At 36.5% G+C, this 15,978-nt stretch overlaps 1 protein-coding gene across 1 annotated transcript in view; it reads left to right on the top strand.

Annotated features, from left to right (window-relative positions):
• The first annotated feature begins 260 nt into the window (after nucleotides 1–260).
• Nucleotides 261–15,978, top strand: part of KCNH8 (potassium voltage-gated channel subfamily H member 8) — a 279,545-nt gene continuing 263,827 nt past the window's right edge. Inside the window, 1 exon segment of the mRNA XM_028518251.2 lies at nucleotides 261–625. Within this exon segment, the coding sequence (XP_028374052.1) occupies nucleotides 550–625 (76 nt within the window). The 5' untranslated portion in view covers nucleotides 261–549.

Here is a 15,978-nt window from a genome sequence, read left to right as displayed (position 1 = left end):
GGGGTGGGAGTTGAGCTCGGTGGCGTTTCCCGGCACCCCTTAGAAACCGGGAGCCGCAGAGCCACCGAGTGTGGAGCGCGGTCCCCTTAGACCTCAGAGCCTTAGGTCAGGGCGCGGCGCCCGGGGCCACAGAGGGCTCCTTCAGGGCGTTCGGGCGGGTCGGGGACAGGCACGCGCGGCGGCGCCCGGCGGGCACTGCAGCCGGTGGAGGGCCGGGAGGTGGGGTTTGGGGAAGGCGGGGGTGTTGGGGGTGGGGGATCAGCAGCTGGCGGAGGTGGAGGAGGCGGGAGAGGAGCCTGCGCCCGGCTGAACCTGGAGGTGCGGGGCGGGCGCCGAGAGCGCTCTCGGGGCCGCTCCTGTCTGAGCAGCGGCGCCTGGAACTTGCTCCTTCTCTCCTTCCATCCTCCTCCTTCCCTTGCTCGGCCCTACGGCCACACCAGGTCCCCTTCCCCGCCACCATCACGCTCCCCTTCTCCCTTCTTGGCACTTTCCTCTCGAACCATCCTTCTGGACAAACTTTGATGGAGAATTTCACACCACGCTGGAAAAATGCCGGTTATGAAAGGATTACTGGCGCCCCAGAACACCTTCCTGGACACCATCGCCACCCGTTTTGACGGAACACGTAAGTCTTGCACTTCGAGGAGTTGCATGGCATTTTTTTGAGAATGGTATTTGTCGTATAAATTACGTTCGCTCCCACCTTCCCTTTTGCACTAGCAGAGTGAATTTCTTTCTGTTTTTGCCAAGGTGTCTTTTGTGCGGAGAAAGATTTTTCCGTCCCATGGTTCGGTGCAGTATTAACACTTTAGTGTAGTTGGCTCCCTCGACTTCTTGGGTTCAAAAGAACCTGGATAAAGACCGATCCTGCGTTCACTGTTAAACCTGAATTTTGGTACTTCTTAAGGAATTGGTTTTATTAAGTTTTTGAGGTGAGGGTGGGAATTGTCCCTATTGGTGAAATGTCACTGTATCTTACAATTTCAAGTCTCCCTAGATTAAAGGGAGAGTTTGGAAGGTTCTTCTTCCATGGATCTTCATTCCGTGAGGTCTTTCCCATATGAATTTAAGAAACGCACACTAGAATCAGGAACTGCCAAGTGTAAGCTTTCTGTAGAATTCTGGGCATTGCGAATTTCTCGGAATCTTGATTCCTGCTCTTCAGCTACAGTAGTGTATCTTTCAACCCTGAAATCATCGGAACACTGGAGGAGAATTGTTGGGGAAGGAGGAGCTGGGCATTGGAAAGGATGATCTGATCATAAGAAAAAGTTTCGACTTTTTTTCTCAAGGAAACTATTATTGGACGGTTAGCTTGTTTAAGCTACAGTCTTTTTATATATGTAAATAACAGAGATAGTGGTGTGTGGAACAATAACAGAGATAGTGGTGTGTGGATGCTTGGAGCAAATGTTCTATTTCAGGACCACGGTCAGGTCCCCGTTCCCTCCCAGGCTTCTCCAGCTCCCTTCTTGAGGCAGTTGGTCTTTCCTGCAGGCTTTCTCCCTGTAATTAGAAGTCTGTGTTCACACTCCTGGCAAATATTTTCAGATGGTTTCACTATGAATAGCCATCCACGCTCTCTTCCTAGCTTATGTTGCTTCTGTGTACTATCCTTCCTTTTTCTTACTATTACACCAGACTCATAGAAACACATTTATTCTAAAGGCTTTTTTTCCCCCCCAGTGCTTCAGGTATTATTGTTTTTTACTATGACAATATGCTTCTTGGACCTAATATGGAGAGCTCACCTAATTTTATTTGCACTCTGGTAGTCTAGGTACACACTCTGATGATGCTGGAAAGTAAGTCTGGGACTTTTGCACTTCAGGGAATAGTTAGAAAAGTTTACATGAGGGAGAAATGAAGCATTTACTTGATTTTGTTCAGTTTTTATTTTTGACACCCAGCCTCCTCCTGGTAGTTGGGGTAGATATTCTTCCAGTGCTGTGTTATCTTTAGCTTTAGCCATTCCTTCCCCTTTTATATTCTCGATGTGTCAGACAGGATAAGGGAAGTGCAATGCCATTATATATATATGTCTTCTTTAGATAATAAGAGAAAATATTGCAATAAAACTTCAAGTCCCTGCTATTGCCATTACCTCCACCACCAAGCCACCACACAAATTTATCTCTGCAGTCCTGAACCGTGCGTGATCGCGGGCACTACTATTGGTTACCTTAGGAACTAATCAGTTGTGTGTTGATGTTTGGTCTTGGCATTGCAAATTTAACACCTCCCTGCAAAAAAAGCCTTCTAATATTGATCACAGTGCATCTATTAAAAATGAAGTAACTGGTGAATGGTAGTTGCTCATCTCATTGTTATTTAAAGTTGAATGGAGTGTCATGTGTAGGGCATTATCTGAGCGTAGCCCTGGGAATTTCTGCAGGGTTATACTTAGATATCAGTTTTTAGTGAGGGCCTTGGATCATCAGTGTGAGAATGTCTCTATCACTATAATATTTGATAAGCAAAGAACGTGTAGAGAGAGATGAGTAGTTCTTTTTCTACCTTAGCTACACATTAATCTTAACAAAATAGAAGGTTAGAAATTTAAAATCCTCATTTGGGAAGAGCATCATCACCTATCATCATTTATAACAACAACAACACCAATAATAATAATGATGATGATGATGATGATAAAACCTAAAACAGTTGGAGAGCAAACCTGACCTGTAATCAACAGGGTCTGGGGAATTCCTGGAGGGAAACATGCTGTATATTAGTCTGAAAATCAGTGAAGCAAATTTCAAAATGATGAGTAACATAAACATTTTGTTAACAACACTTAATGGATACCCCTTGTCCCAACACACTCCACTCAATGAAAGAAGATTATATTTTCTCATTTGTTTTTTGTTGAGTTGCAGAATGACTTGAATAACATAAAACTTAAAATAATAACTTAAGGAAATTTTAACCGCAAATTTTGCTGTATCTAGAATTATGGACATACCATTTCCCCTGCTAAATATTTAATTTATCTTATGCTATCTTTCTTTTGTGTTGACACCATTTTGTTAAGTATAATTGCTATCCTGGAAACTCTTATCCTATGATTACCTTTCCTTCTCTTGATTTTTTGTAGCAGTTACTGATTTTCTTGTGCAAGATAAAGTTCTTTGCAAGTTTAAAATGTACAGAACTGTTACTCCCCCAAGTACAAACCATACTGGAAAGTTGATAATGTTATTGTACTAGAAATACAATGTGTTTATGTGATACATTTTCTGCATTATTTGTCAGGTACATTTTATAGTCATGTTAGTTTCTAATTTTATTTTGGACAATTTTAATGCAAAATAAGAGAGCAAACAATGACTCTGGCAAGCCCCTTTGCTAACTTAACCATGATGTAGTATTACAGTTAGCCTTATTGGTTTAATAATATAATAGAAAATAATAAAACATGATCTACAACTTCTCCTAGAAAAAAAGTATATGACAATAAAAGCCTATAACATTATCCTACCAATATATCAATTGGGGTACAATCATAGGGCAACATAATACAAGTTAACAATATACTTTGTCACCTAGTGACATTTTATTGTTTTACAAAATAAGATATTTTTCCTCTTAATATTTAAGAAATGAGTTTTGTTGGGATTGAAAGACAATTTTGTATTATTAATTAAAACTATTTTTTCTCATATACAATATAATTTTTTAAAAAACTACTGAAAATAGGAACATTTTTATGTAAAACTACCTTAGGTCATATTTACTCCTAAAATATGTTCTCCTGGTTTGTATTTAATTGAAGTGCAAATGAGACTTCAAAAAATTAAGAACCTTGGAAATGTTGAGTATTTATGTCTCATTTAGGGGGAAAAATAACCCCAATGAGTTCATTTGACTCATTACATGTAGCCAATTGTCTCACCTGAAATACTGTAAAACATACATACACCCACACACGTGCATCACACAATTTGAACATTATGACCTGCATATAGTTCACTCCTGCATAGTTCCTTTTTTATAACACATTTAATGTATTTAAAAATATTTTCTTAGTAGATATGTTTTAAGTACATGAATATTAATCTGGACAAAAGGAAAGTAAAATAAGAGAATACAAAAGTACATATTTTATAGAATAGTTTTCAAATATTTTCCACAGGGTGCAGTTTAAGGAAAACCCACATTTTAGATTATAAAACTTGCAAAGGGGAAGCATCCATTTTCATACAGATTGGTACATTAGCCTCCATTTTTTTAGTCATATCGAAATTTGGCCAGAATACTTCTCCTTTGGGCTAATGAGGCAAGATTAAAGGTTTAAGGAAGCTTGTAGCCCAGTAAACTCTATCAAGGAGATTCCAGTCAAAGCATTCAATAATGGTGCTTCAGAAACTCATTCATGATGGCATGTATTTTATGTACTCCTGTGTAGCCCAATGGCCTGAGGAAATTTGTTAAAATCAAAATACTTCCTTTACAGAGGCAATTCTCAATGATTTTTCTTTCTCTTCTTTATACTTTGATCATGCTACCTCTATCTCTTAACATTTATTAGAAACAGAGAGAGAAGGACGGGTAATATGCCCAGTATCATCAGAAGATGGACAGATGAGGTAGGTTGTGAAGATCTGAAGTCTGCTGAGCTGTGCTTCGGAAAATATCATCAAAGGAATTTAGCCAATAAAATAAGACATGCTGCATTATTATGGGTCTGTCTCTAAAAGACTATTACATGAAAACAGTCAAGGAAACATCTAGCACTTCATAGATATCCACAAATGGTAGATTGTAAAGACTTCTTATATTTTTATTTTTTATATGCCATTAGAGTCTCTTTTATTCCTATTCTTCATGTTTAGGGAGATAGTTCCATGTTAGTTTTCTATCTCTGTGTAGTAAGGTATCACGAACTTAGTGATCTGTTATTTCACATGGTCTGTAGGCCAGGCATCCGGGCAAGGATAAGCGGGGTCCCCTGCTTACGGCCTCACAAGGCAGAAAACAAGTTGTCAGCTGTGGCTGTGGTGTCAGCTGTGGCTGGGGTCTCAACTGTGGCTCGAGGCCCTCTTCCAAACTCACGTGGTTGGTGGCAGCATTTATTTCCTTGCAGTTTTATGACTGGAGTCTCTTTTTTCTTGCTAGCTGTCAGCCAGGGACTTTTTTACAACTAGAAGCTGCCCTCAGGTTCTTACTACATGGCCTTTCCTATAGGCCTTTTCACAACAGAACACCCACCCTACTTCTTCAGGACCAGCAGGAGTGTCTTTTAGAAGTTCACCTGAATGAGTCAGCCCCCTGCCCAGAATAATCTCTCTTTTGATTAACTCAAAGTCAACTGCTTATGAATCTTAATTCCATCTGTGAAATCCCTTCTAAATCATATGTCCTGTCCACACTCAAGGGAATGAGAATAGACAGGTATGTGCACAGTATTTGGGAATCTTGGGTGCTATTTTTGAATTCCATCTATTGCAGTTGCTGTGCGTTGTTGTACTATCATGCAAAGCCTAATGTTCTCATGTTTGGTCTTCATGAAGCAAGTTTATAGAGCACACTTTGGAATTCTATACGTACAACTCTGCTGAGTTTGTGTCTGGAATCTTTGTGAACGTAAGGCCCACCTCCCTGGAGGGAAGGATTTCCTCCACATTGGGTCATGATATATGAGTAAACCTAACCTAGGACAAATTCAGTCAATTGTGTGGTCTGATCTAAAAGTAATGTGGGAGTCATAGGAATATTTTCAGGACATTATTCCCTGTCTCTTGACAGGGTGCTCCCTCTTTTCAGATATGGAAAGTTACTTGGGGTCTGTTAGCCTATGTATACGTATCTTAGTTTGCTCTGGGAGGGGAGCCAGTCCACGAATGTGGCACCTTCAAAGAATGATACCGAATCAGGTACATGCACTCTAAGGTGACGAAGCTGTTTCCACCTTATTAACTATTAACCAGGTCATTTCTGGGCCAACTGTGTGGACTGTTTTGAAACAGTTTGTTCTCCGTCTCTTTCTCATGCCTCTAACCATGTTTCAGATTTAAGAAATCCCCCACTATGCACTGGTGTATTGAAGTTGGCATTGTTAAACCAAATAACGATTTTTATTTAAACTTTATTCCAGGTTTATTAAAAATGGAAAGGAAGAAAGGGAGAGGGAAAAGATAGAAGAGAAGAGTGATGAGGGAATTATTTATTCTCATTCTTTTGACTCTCTAGATGAATTCTTTACCCTGTAAAAGACTTACTGCAGGGATTCTCATAACTTCCTTATGATTAACAAAGTATTTTATTTTGATTTACATGAATTGGATTTATGTGTTTACCAGAAATGCATATCTAGTTATGTAGTATTTAAATACATTATGTAAGTTTGTTTTGATAACATTATATAGAGGAAAATAGACAGCCAATATGTCAAGAATGGAAGTTATGCCCACAATATTTTATTTTCAGGCTCTGGCATCTGTCATCAACTGTAGACCAAAGGCCGCAGCCTGAGCCCTCAGCTGGCATGAGAGACATATTGAAAGTCCTGAGTTACCAGTTTCTGGGATATCCTAGACTTAATGTGCTTCTGTGAGGCCACAATCTTTCTGAAAATATCTTTACTGTATTCATTCAATCAGGGAGTCAATCAGTTACTCATTCCTTCAACAATATTTAATCAACACCAACTACATACAAAGCCATTATGCTAGGACCTTTGGGATAAATCTGGCTTGTTCTTCTCTCAAAGAGGACAGTAAATATACACATAAATTGTCACAATATAGATTGGAAAGGGATCAGAGCATTCAAGAAGTGTAGGCAAAGGGCTGTGCACATTTGGATGAAGAGGGAGTAATTTCTGTGTGGGAATGATGTGAGAATGATTCATATAATAAATGACCTCTGGTTGGGAATGATCAGCTCATCAATAATAAGGGCAAAAATTATATTCTATTTCCTTTGCCAGTTTGTATAGTACTTTTCATTGAGGCTAAAATGGTGGGTGGCTTCAGGGGTAATAATAAGTATCTTAGAGGATGTAAAGGTGGGGAAAGCTAGAGGCAAGAGGACCATAGAAAGTCTAGTAGGCCAGACACGGAATATTTTCAAAGCCAGAATGCCATGTCTTGGTAAGAGAAGTATGATGTCACCTATGCCTGGTGTAAAACCTCTCAAACTTCCCATATTCCAGGTTGATGCATAACATAGGAGAAATGCCAACCTTAAAACCTAAGATGTTTCCAATAATGCTTTTACACTTGGGCAGGGGTCCCATGCAATACAGTGGAATTGATGTATTCATTTTCTTATGCATGCTTGCTTTGCGTAGGGAACTAACTTTGTCATAGGAAAGGGAAAGATTGATTTCTGACCACAAAGCTGAGTCCACTTCTCTTCCACCCCTGTGTTGTACTATAGAATTATGCCTGTGGAGAAGAAAAAGAATTGACAGTATGCTAGAATTCAGTCCCAGTGAGGTGTGATTGGAGAAATGCCACCAGTAAAAGGTACAGAATTGCAACTGCTGCAGAGATAGTAGGGCTCACCCTAGCAATGTGTATTTGCCGATATAGTCTAAGTACTAGGCTTTTAAATCCATTTTGGTTTAACAGAGCCTACAAACAAAAAAGATGAGATGCAACTTTTCTTATGATATATTTAGCAACAGGAGCAATTAAAGAGCCTTTTCAGTAATATAAATAGTCAAATATATTTCTTGGCTTATAAATTCCCTAGAAGATATATTTTGCTTTCATTTATAGCTGTTAATGTAGCTATCTATTTCCAAAATTCACATCCTTAGATGAACTAATAATCTTTTCTGGCCTATGAAACCCATCTGTCTTCTTATGTTTTCTGGCTCCATTAATGGCATCACCACCCACCCATTTCTCCAAACTCAAAACCTGAGTCAGCCGTGACTGCCCACATGTCTAATTGTTTATCGAGTCCTTGAGATTTTACTTTAGAAATGCCCTAATTTGGTTCCTCATCTCCCTCTTCATTACCTCTGCTTCAGTTTGGATTCTGTTCCTTATCGACATGATTACAACCTTATTCTAATTAGACTGCTGTGGTCATAGGCCCTGATCCTGCTCACAGGAAACCCCTTCAGTCTACATTGTCCCCGGAGTGATTCCTGTTAAAAACAGTCTGACCCTCCTACTTGAAGCAACCCATTGGCTCCCTGCAACCTCTTAGACAATGTCCGAAGTTCTTAATGTCATATGACCCCAAGACGGTTCTACAAAGTCTTTTTCAACCGCTGCCTCCTAGGTTGCAGACACACTCACCCCTAAGCACCTGCTCACTCATGCACCTAGGCCCTCTGCATGTCACTTGAACAAGATCCTTTATTGTCTTCAAAACCCATCCTGAAGATTGCCTTCTATCTGAACTCTTTCTGTGAAGCTCCAGGTAGTTAGGTGACATTTCCTCCATGCTTCCACATTACTTGGTCCATGCCTCTAGTTAGCTCTTACATGGACTCTAATTGCATGCTTTCGTATTTCAACACTCAGCTACTACTCTAGGAAGCCTTGACTGCGTCTTTATTCATTTTGCATCCCCTTATCTTAGACTTAATGGTTGGAACAAAGTTTTTGCCCAATAAATGTTTCTTTGAATAAAAGACTTTAAATTCCATTAAGGCCAGAGCTGTATATTAGCTGTCTTTATTTCCCTTCAGTGGTAGCTGATATCCCTGTTACTCAGTATTGTGGGATTAAATTTAGTTTTGAAACATAATTCTAAGACTGGCCTCCAGGCTTCATTTTTACATGTTGCAAGCACTAATTTCTTTAATAAAACTTTAATGATAACAGTGACTACCATTTGGATTATGTCTTTGTATACATTTTGTTCTGTGCTGGTGTTTTATCTGTTCCAACTACAATCCCACATAGAGGATGGCAGCTCCCTTTTTGCTACAGATGGCAGATCTCAAGCTCATAATTTTTCTATATTATTACACTAGCCTACTATAGCCTGTGACTTTTCTACTATATCAGACTACCTCTGAAATGTGTTATTTTTTATAGTAAGTATAAACAGACTGGGACAATCTGTGGTATCATTCCTAGGTTCTATCTCTTGCAAAAAGGTATTTCTGCTTTAAAGTTTTTAGCCATTTCAGGCTATGGCTTTTTTTTCATCTATTATGCTTTAAGTACTTGTCATTTAAAGAATGCTTTTAAATTGGTATTTAAGACATATCTGGAACTACTAAATGCGTTCACTGTGCAAAGCAGTTTTGCTTAACCAAGAAAATCTACTGTCCCTTCTTTCTTCTTAAAGAAATAAAAAATCCATTTCCTTTGAGACTTCAGTGCTTAGAATTTGCTGACTTTAGAATTTCCTTGTGATTTTTTTTTTTATTGACAGGCTAATCCCTCCATAGGAGATATCCTAATTCTTACAGGTCTTATAGTGCCATCTGTTTGTATTTTTATGTTGTTATTATCTTACAGAGGAAATTCCCCTATTTTGAGTATTCTTTTATTGAGAAATATATTCTTCATTATCAGATACTGTTGACATCTTTTAACAGAAATCATTCACCTTTTCTTTGCAATGAACTTAAAAGAAGAAATAATGATACCTAGCTCTCCAACTCTCAAATCCGATCCAAAGTTTTTTTCTTCATGCTTTCTTTTATTCTATTATGTCTTTTGGACAAACTTTTTTATTGCATTTGTCAGTCCAACCGAATTTCTTATTCTAGTTATTGAACAAGAGGAAACCAAGCCAGAGCACTTCATCCTTTCATGCTTTATTTGATTTTCTAAAAAGAAGGATCCTCATAGAAAGTTCAGATGTTATTGACATGTGAAATATCCAGTTGGACAAGAAGTAGACTTATCCTTGTGTGGTGTTCTGGCTTTTCCTTCAATGGAGGAATAATGTAGAATATAAAATTGGGCATGCTTTTGACCTTAATTTCTAAATAAATGTTTCTACTATGATTTCATAAGTGATGGAAAACACGAATGCCTCAGGACAGGACCTTTTGTATTGTATTAATTTGGTTCACTTTTATTTAGGTTACATTCAAGTGCCTAAAAATATGCCTGCCACTCTTTTCTTAACAAATGTGTGAATCCAGGATTTAGGGTGTAGAGGTAATAAGCATTACCAAGAGTTTCTGTCTATCTGTACAGTGATCCATGTCATGCAGTATATGTTTTTTGTTTAAACAAAAGTTATAAAATTATTTGAAAAATAGTAATAATTACTAATATTTGATTAGCATTTAATTATATTCATTTTTATTTCATCACTTGAATTGCTTTTGAACTAACAGATAAAAAGTGGCTTCTTATTATAAACTTTAATGTATATTTGTCAAGCATTGTTTAATATATTTAAGGGCTATATGAATTTCCATTTCTGGGCATTATTTGTTGATATTCATGTTCTTTAGTAATTGGATTTTTGACATTCTCTTTTTGATGTATATGAGCTCTTTACATAGTAACAAAATGAACTATTGGTTATGTGAATTATATATTTTATTTCCAATTTTAGTGGGTCATTTGTTTTTAGATAAATTAAGCAATTTTGCTTTTATGATTTCTGTGTTTCACGTCATACGTACAGAGATGTTTTCTATTCTAAAATTATTTTAAAAACATGCATGCTATGTGTTCTACCATAGTTTAATATTGTATATTCAGTTTTCTCTCTTCAATTAATAAGTTCTGTAATTTGATATATTGATGTAGGGATCAAAACTAATTCCTTCTGGATTCCCATCCATTTTCCTAACAACATTATTCAATAATTTATTTTTTCTATGTTTATTTGAAATGTCTAGTTTATGTTCTTTGTTCCTATATATACACTTCTTTCCATTTTTTACTTTCTGTTTTATTACATTTATCCTTTTCTTTACATGTTAGTACACAGTTTTAATTATAGGAGTTTTAGAATATGTGTTGAAACTCTCATTCTATTCTATTTTCTCCATAATTTTGCTTGACTAATCATACTTATTTGGAAATATCTAGCTAAGAACAAATCCTTATGTATTGTCAATGAAATCTCTTGTAGAAAAAAGGAAAAATTCATGCACAAAACTAGCTATATATTTCTGTCATTTGCATTTTTATATGAAATATATAGTCTTTTTCCTACTGTTTGAATTTCCTTTTTTAATTCAATCAAGTTTGCTTATTGAAGAATATTAATTCCTGTGTTTCATTTTTTTTAACCAGGCAGCCTGCTGAGTTTCTACTATTTTTTGTAGTAATTTTGTAGTTGGTTTCTTGGCATGAGTTTCTTGGGGTTTTCAGGTAAAAAATAATTTTTCCTCAAATTATAAAAATTTTGCTTTATTGTTTCCAGTATTTACAACTTACACTTTTTGTCCCCTCAATTTTTTATCTTGTCTAATTGCTTTGCCTAGTACCATAGGTACTATAAAAATGGCTATGATAAAAATTCATTTTGTTTATGTTTTCAATAGGAATTATCTTAGTGTTTTTTTTCTGGCTTTTAGAGTGAGATATTTTATTGTATTTTTTGCTTTATTAAGAGATTTGTGATGTATTCCCATTTTATTAATCAATTTCATTAAGTGACTTTCAAGATTTAGCCAACAATTTTTATTTCTTATTGACTCAATCAATGTAATAAATTTTATTGACAGAAAATTGAAGTTCATAAAATTAAACTTCCCTTGCATTCTTTCAACAAAAGGCCATGTTGCTGAATTTTACAGTAGGTCTGTGAATAATGTCATTTGGTTCAATGTCATTGCACTGATGAGAAAAAAAAATAGATTCCTTTCTGAGTTCACTCTCTTTCTGGAGTTTGCACGTCTCCGAGGTTTGTGTGTGTTTCCTCTGGTGCACCAGTTTCCTCCCACATCCTAAAGATGTGCATATTAAATAAACTGGCATGCCTAAATTGTCCCAGTCTGAGTGAGTGTGAGTGTGTGTGCGAGTGGCGCTGCTGGGAAGGGCTGGCTGTCCCTCGTTTCCACCTTGAGCCCTGACCTGCTGGGGTGGCTCCAGCTACATATAATGCTGAACTAGAGTAGGTGGATTGGAAAATAATTGTCTTGTTTTCATTAATATTTCTTAAATGTATATATAGCTCACATTAATTTTAATGTTTAACATTAGAAGTGTTTGGGGTCTTTATTTAGATATTTTATAACCAAATATCTGCCATAGTAACTCTTGCTTATATCAATTAGCCTGTGGCAGAGTTGATTTTGTTGTACATCAGTTTGCTTAAAGTCACAGTTTCTAAGAATCTATTGATGATATTAAGTAGGATGTACTGTACTTATTGTTTTATTTAGAATGTTTACACTGTGTGTCTGTAAGTATCATTGGCATTTATTATCTCTTTTTGTATGTGTGTATTATTGGATTTTGCTGGGGGAAACACACATCCATATTTATGCCCATTATAATGTAATCCCATCTGGTTTAGCATTTGTACCAGATTTTTCATATTTTAATAAATTATTTTATTGATCATTGCATTAAAACAAGCCAAGATATGTTGGTAAATCTCCAGCTAGTTATTATAGCTCTGACTATGGTCTTATCTAATAATGTCTCAGATGCTTGTGTAGTAAATATAGTTCTGATTTTAATGTGTGCATAAATCTAAAAGACACCCAGCAATTACACATATCTGTTTTAAATAACATTTGAGTTTTTGCATCTAGTTCATACATATATGTCAGGTTTTCCAATTTTATTCTATTTATTCAAGGTAAACCATATTTTACTGTAAATTCAGTGAAAAAATCATCAAAGATAAAGTTAGTTCATGGTGACAAGATCAATAGAAATGGTGGTAGAACCCAATGTCATGGCAAAGACAATACTTGTTAAATTTTAAAAATGTGTGAAATAAAAATGTACTTGGACTTGGTTGTAGTGTATGCATAATTCGTTGGTGTGTTAAAAATGGTAATATGTTGTCAATCACTATAGAGACTATAGTGGTCAAAATATTTATATGCATATGTGAGAAATTAGTTACATTAGTTACACTGTATGTTATGGGGTGTTAAATTCAGAAAAATATTTGGCAATACAGTATGTGGTTTCTTTTTTTACTGCCATCATTAGTTAGAAGATAATATCAGAAGTAAATTATATAAGAAGTCTAGCCCTGGCTGGTATAGCTCAGTGGATTGAGCATGAGCCTGTGAACCAAAGCATCAGTGGTTCAATTCCCAGTCAGGGCACATGCCTGGGTTGTGGGCCAGGTCCCCAGTAGTGGGGAATGAGGGGCAACCACACATTGATGTTTCATTCCCTCTCTTTCTGCCTCCCTTCCCCTCTCTCTAAAAATAAATAAAATCTTTAAAAAAAAGAAGTCTAAGGCATTGGGGAAAAGTTATCCCACTATTTTAATTGTTAATGTAAATGTAAAATATTAAAATAAATATTTAATTTTATATATATATTTGTTTGATATATCTTTAACTTTGATATGCCAGAAATCTTGAAATTAAAGTGACTTTGGTCTGCACTGACCTCTGATTGCTCCTAAATTTTTATTGTCCTCACTGTAGTGAAAAGGAAGCAAAGAAACTTAGAGAGCCTCAGTATTTTGTCCAGAAGCTAGTACCTGAGAAAGCTGGGCTGTTACTCTCTCCCTTTAATTGAAAAACCCAAGTTCTTTCTTCAACTTTATTCTGATTTTGCTTTTAAAGAAGAAAAGAGAAAATAATTAATGTTTAATGAGTAACCGTGAACCCAATGCTATGTTTGGTATTTTCATCAATATTAGTTTATTTACTCTCTTAATAATAAAAGGTAGATGTTTTTATCTCTACTTCAGGGATAGAAAATTTAATTAAAGCCCAGGAAGTTTGAATAAATTGTCAAGTCACACACTTTGTAAATAGTGAAGCTGGAATATATGCACACGGTTTCAACTTTAGCAGTCTTTGTTTAATAAAAAGGCAAAAAACAAGAGCTAAACTGTAAAGCATTAAATTTATACCATTAAGATCTGAATGGTCATGGTTGACTTCACTTTAAGATACTTACAAATCATATTCGTGCTTTTTAAAAACATGTCATTTGGGAAACTCAGCTTAGAAAGCTGCAAAGTGGGAACAGTATACAGAGGATTATCCAGGAATGTACCTTACTTGTCAGAATAAGTACCCAAATGGTTCTTACTTGAGAGGTTATGACCCAGGCGTGTTGGAGATCACCTGAGAGCAATGCTGCAAGTCCAGAAGTTTGATAATATGAGAAAAGATCCAGAGGTATCTGTAGAACAATGTCACAATGACCTGAGTTTAAATATGCTTTTAGGCAATCAGTGGTTGCTTAGGAGTAAGGATGGGGTGGAGGGGGATGGGATTACAAAAGAGCATCAGGAAGCTTTTGGGGTTGCTGGATATAGTCACTCTCTTGACTGCCGTGATGGCATTTGGGGTTTATGTATCTAGTAAGCTTATCACATTGTACAATCTAAATATGTGCAATTTAGTATATATGCATTGTACTTCAATAAAGTTCTTTAAAATGCTTTCCTGGTGGTAGGGAGAAGGGCAGAGCTGTAGCTACAGCACTAGGAATGACACACACTTATTTAATCTTCTGTCTCTCAACCTCTTGGTGAGAAGCTTTTCTGGTATATTCCTAGTTGTACTGATCCAGATTGCTGAGTGTATGAGGCTTGAGAAACAGGAAAAATTAACAACAAACATTGAAATTAATAATACAAAACTACTATTTTAACAGTAAAATTGTATTCAAGATAACATTGATTTTTTTTGTCAGTAGTACAGACTTGTTTGCAATATTAGTTATCTACTGATTATTATAGCTTACATGTGTATAGGTTGACTAGGGCATCACCTGATCCAGACTGGATGTAGCTCCATTGCTCTGGGGTCTTGGCTGGATTGTCTCATGCATATGCAGATTTTCTACAGTCTCTGCTCCCATCTAAGCTTGGCTGGGAAAGCCTAACTGGGGAAATTTCTGCTCCATATGTCTCTCATCATATGCTGGCCTGCACATGATCTATGGTGATGGCAGAGGTGCAACAAAGCCCTAGCCCAATAACACTAACAATTCTCAAGATTTTGCTTGTTTCACATTTGCTAACATCTCATTGGTTAAAGTCAGTCAAACGGGCAATAGGATGCCCCTCACTGAGTTGGCACTGAAAATTATATGTCAAACAAGAATCAGAGTACGTGATTAACAAAATGTATCCTGCTTGCCTTATTAGTATTATCTTTGGGAAGGGGAAACAAGTTTCAGAAATTAAAAGTTCTTAAAAAGAGATTAACCATGTTTATATTTTTTGTAAAATGACAATCTGGTATCTTGAAATGGTTTCTTTATTTCCTCACATGTTGTTAAAATTTAAAATAAATACCTTAGAATAGAAAATCTATGATTCTACTTGTGAACTCTATAAAATTGTTACAAAAAAGAGATGCTATTAGTATTACTATATAATGGGAACCTATACATCCAACAAATAAACAAGAATGTTAAACCATATGATCTCACTTTTATGTGGAATCCAACGAGCAAAATATAATGGTGAACAAAATAGAGCCAGAGGCATGGGTGCATGGAACAGACTGATGAATGTTCGAGGAAAGGGGGGTGTGAGGGAGGGGAAAAGAAGGTGACGAGATTAGCCAAAGAACATATATGCATAGCTCACGGACACTGACAATAGTGTGGTGAAGGCCAGGGGAGAAAGGGGTATGGGTGGAGGTGGGCAAAGGGGGAAAATGGGAGACATCTATGATAGTGTCAACAATAAAAAAATTGCAAACTATAAATCGAGAAGTTTCCTTAATAGAATAAATGTTAACCAAAGATTAGATTCAGTTACCTTATTGGAATGATGTCAAACAATGGACCCACCAGAGGCTGGTGGTCCACCAGAAAACTGATAGATTTTTCTTAATGTTAAGTTAAGGATGGTGATGCCATATAATTTTAAACTCTATACTGAACTGAAAAGCAACAAAGTTTGTATCTAGAATCCTTAAAGCAAGTT

The sequence above is a fragment of the Phyllostomus discolor genome, chromosome 7, assembly GCF_004126475.2.
Source record: "Phyllostomus discolor isolate MPI-MPIP mPhyDis1 chromosome 7, mPhyDis1.pri.v3, whole genome shotgun sequence".
Taxonomy (NCBI): domain Eukaryota; kingdom Metazoa; phylum Chordata; class Mammalia; order Chiroptera; family Phyllostomidae; genus Phyllostomus; species Phyllostomus discolor.
The sequence above is the reverse complement of the archived record's forward strand: the minus strand, read 5'-3'. Positions and strand labels throughout refer to the sequence as shown.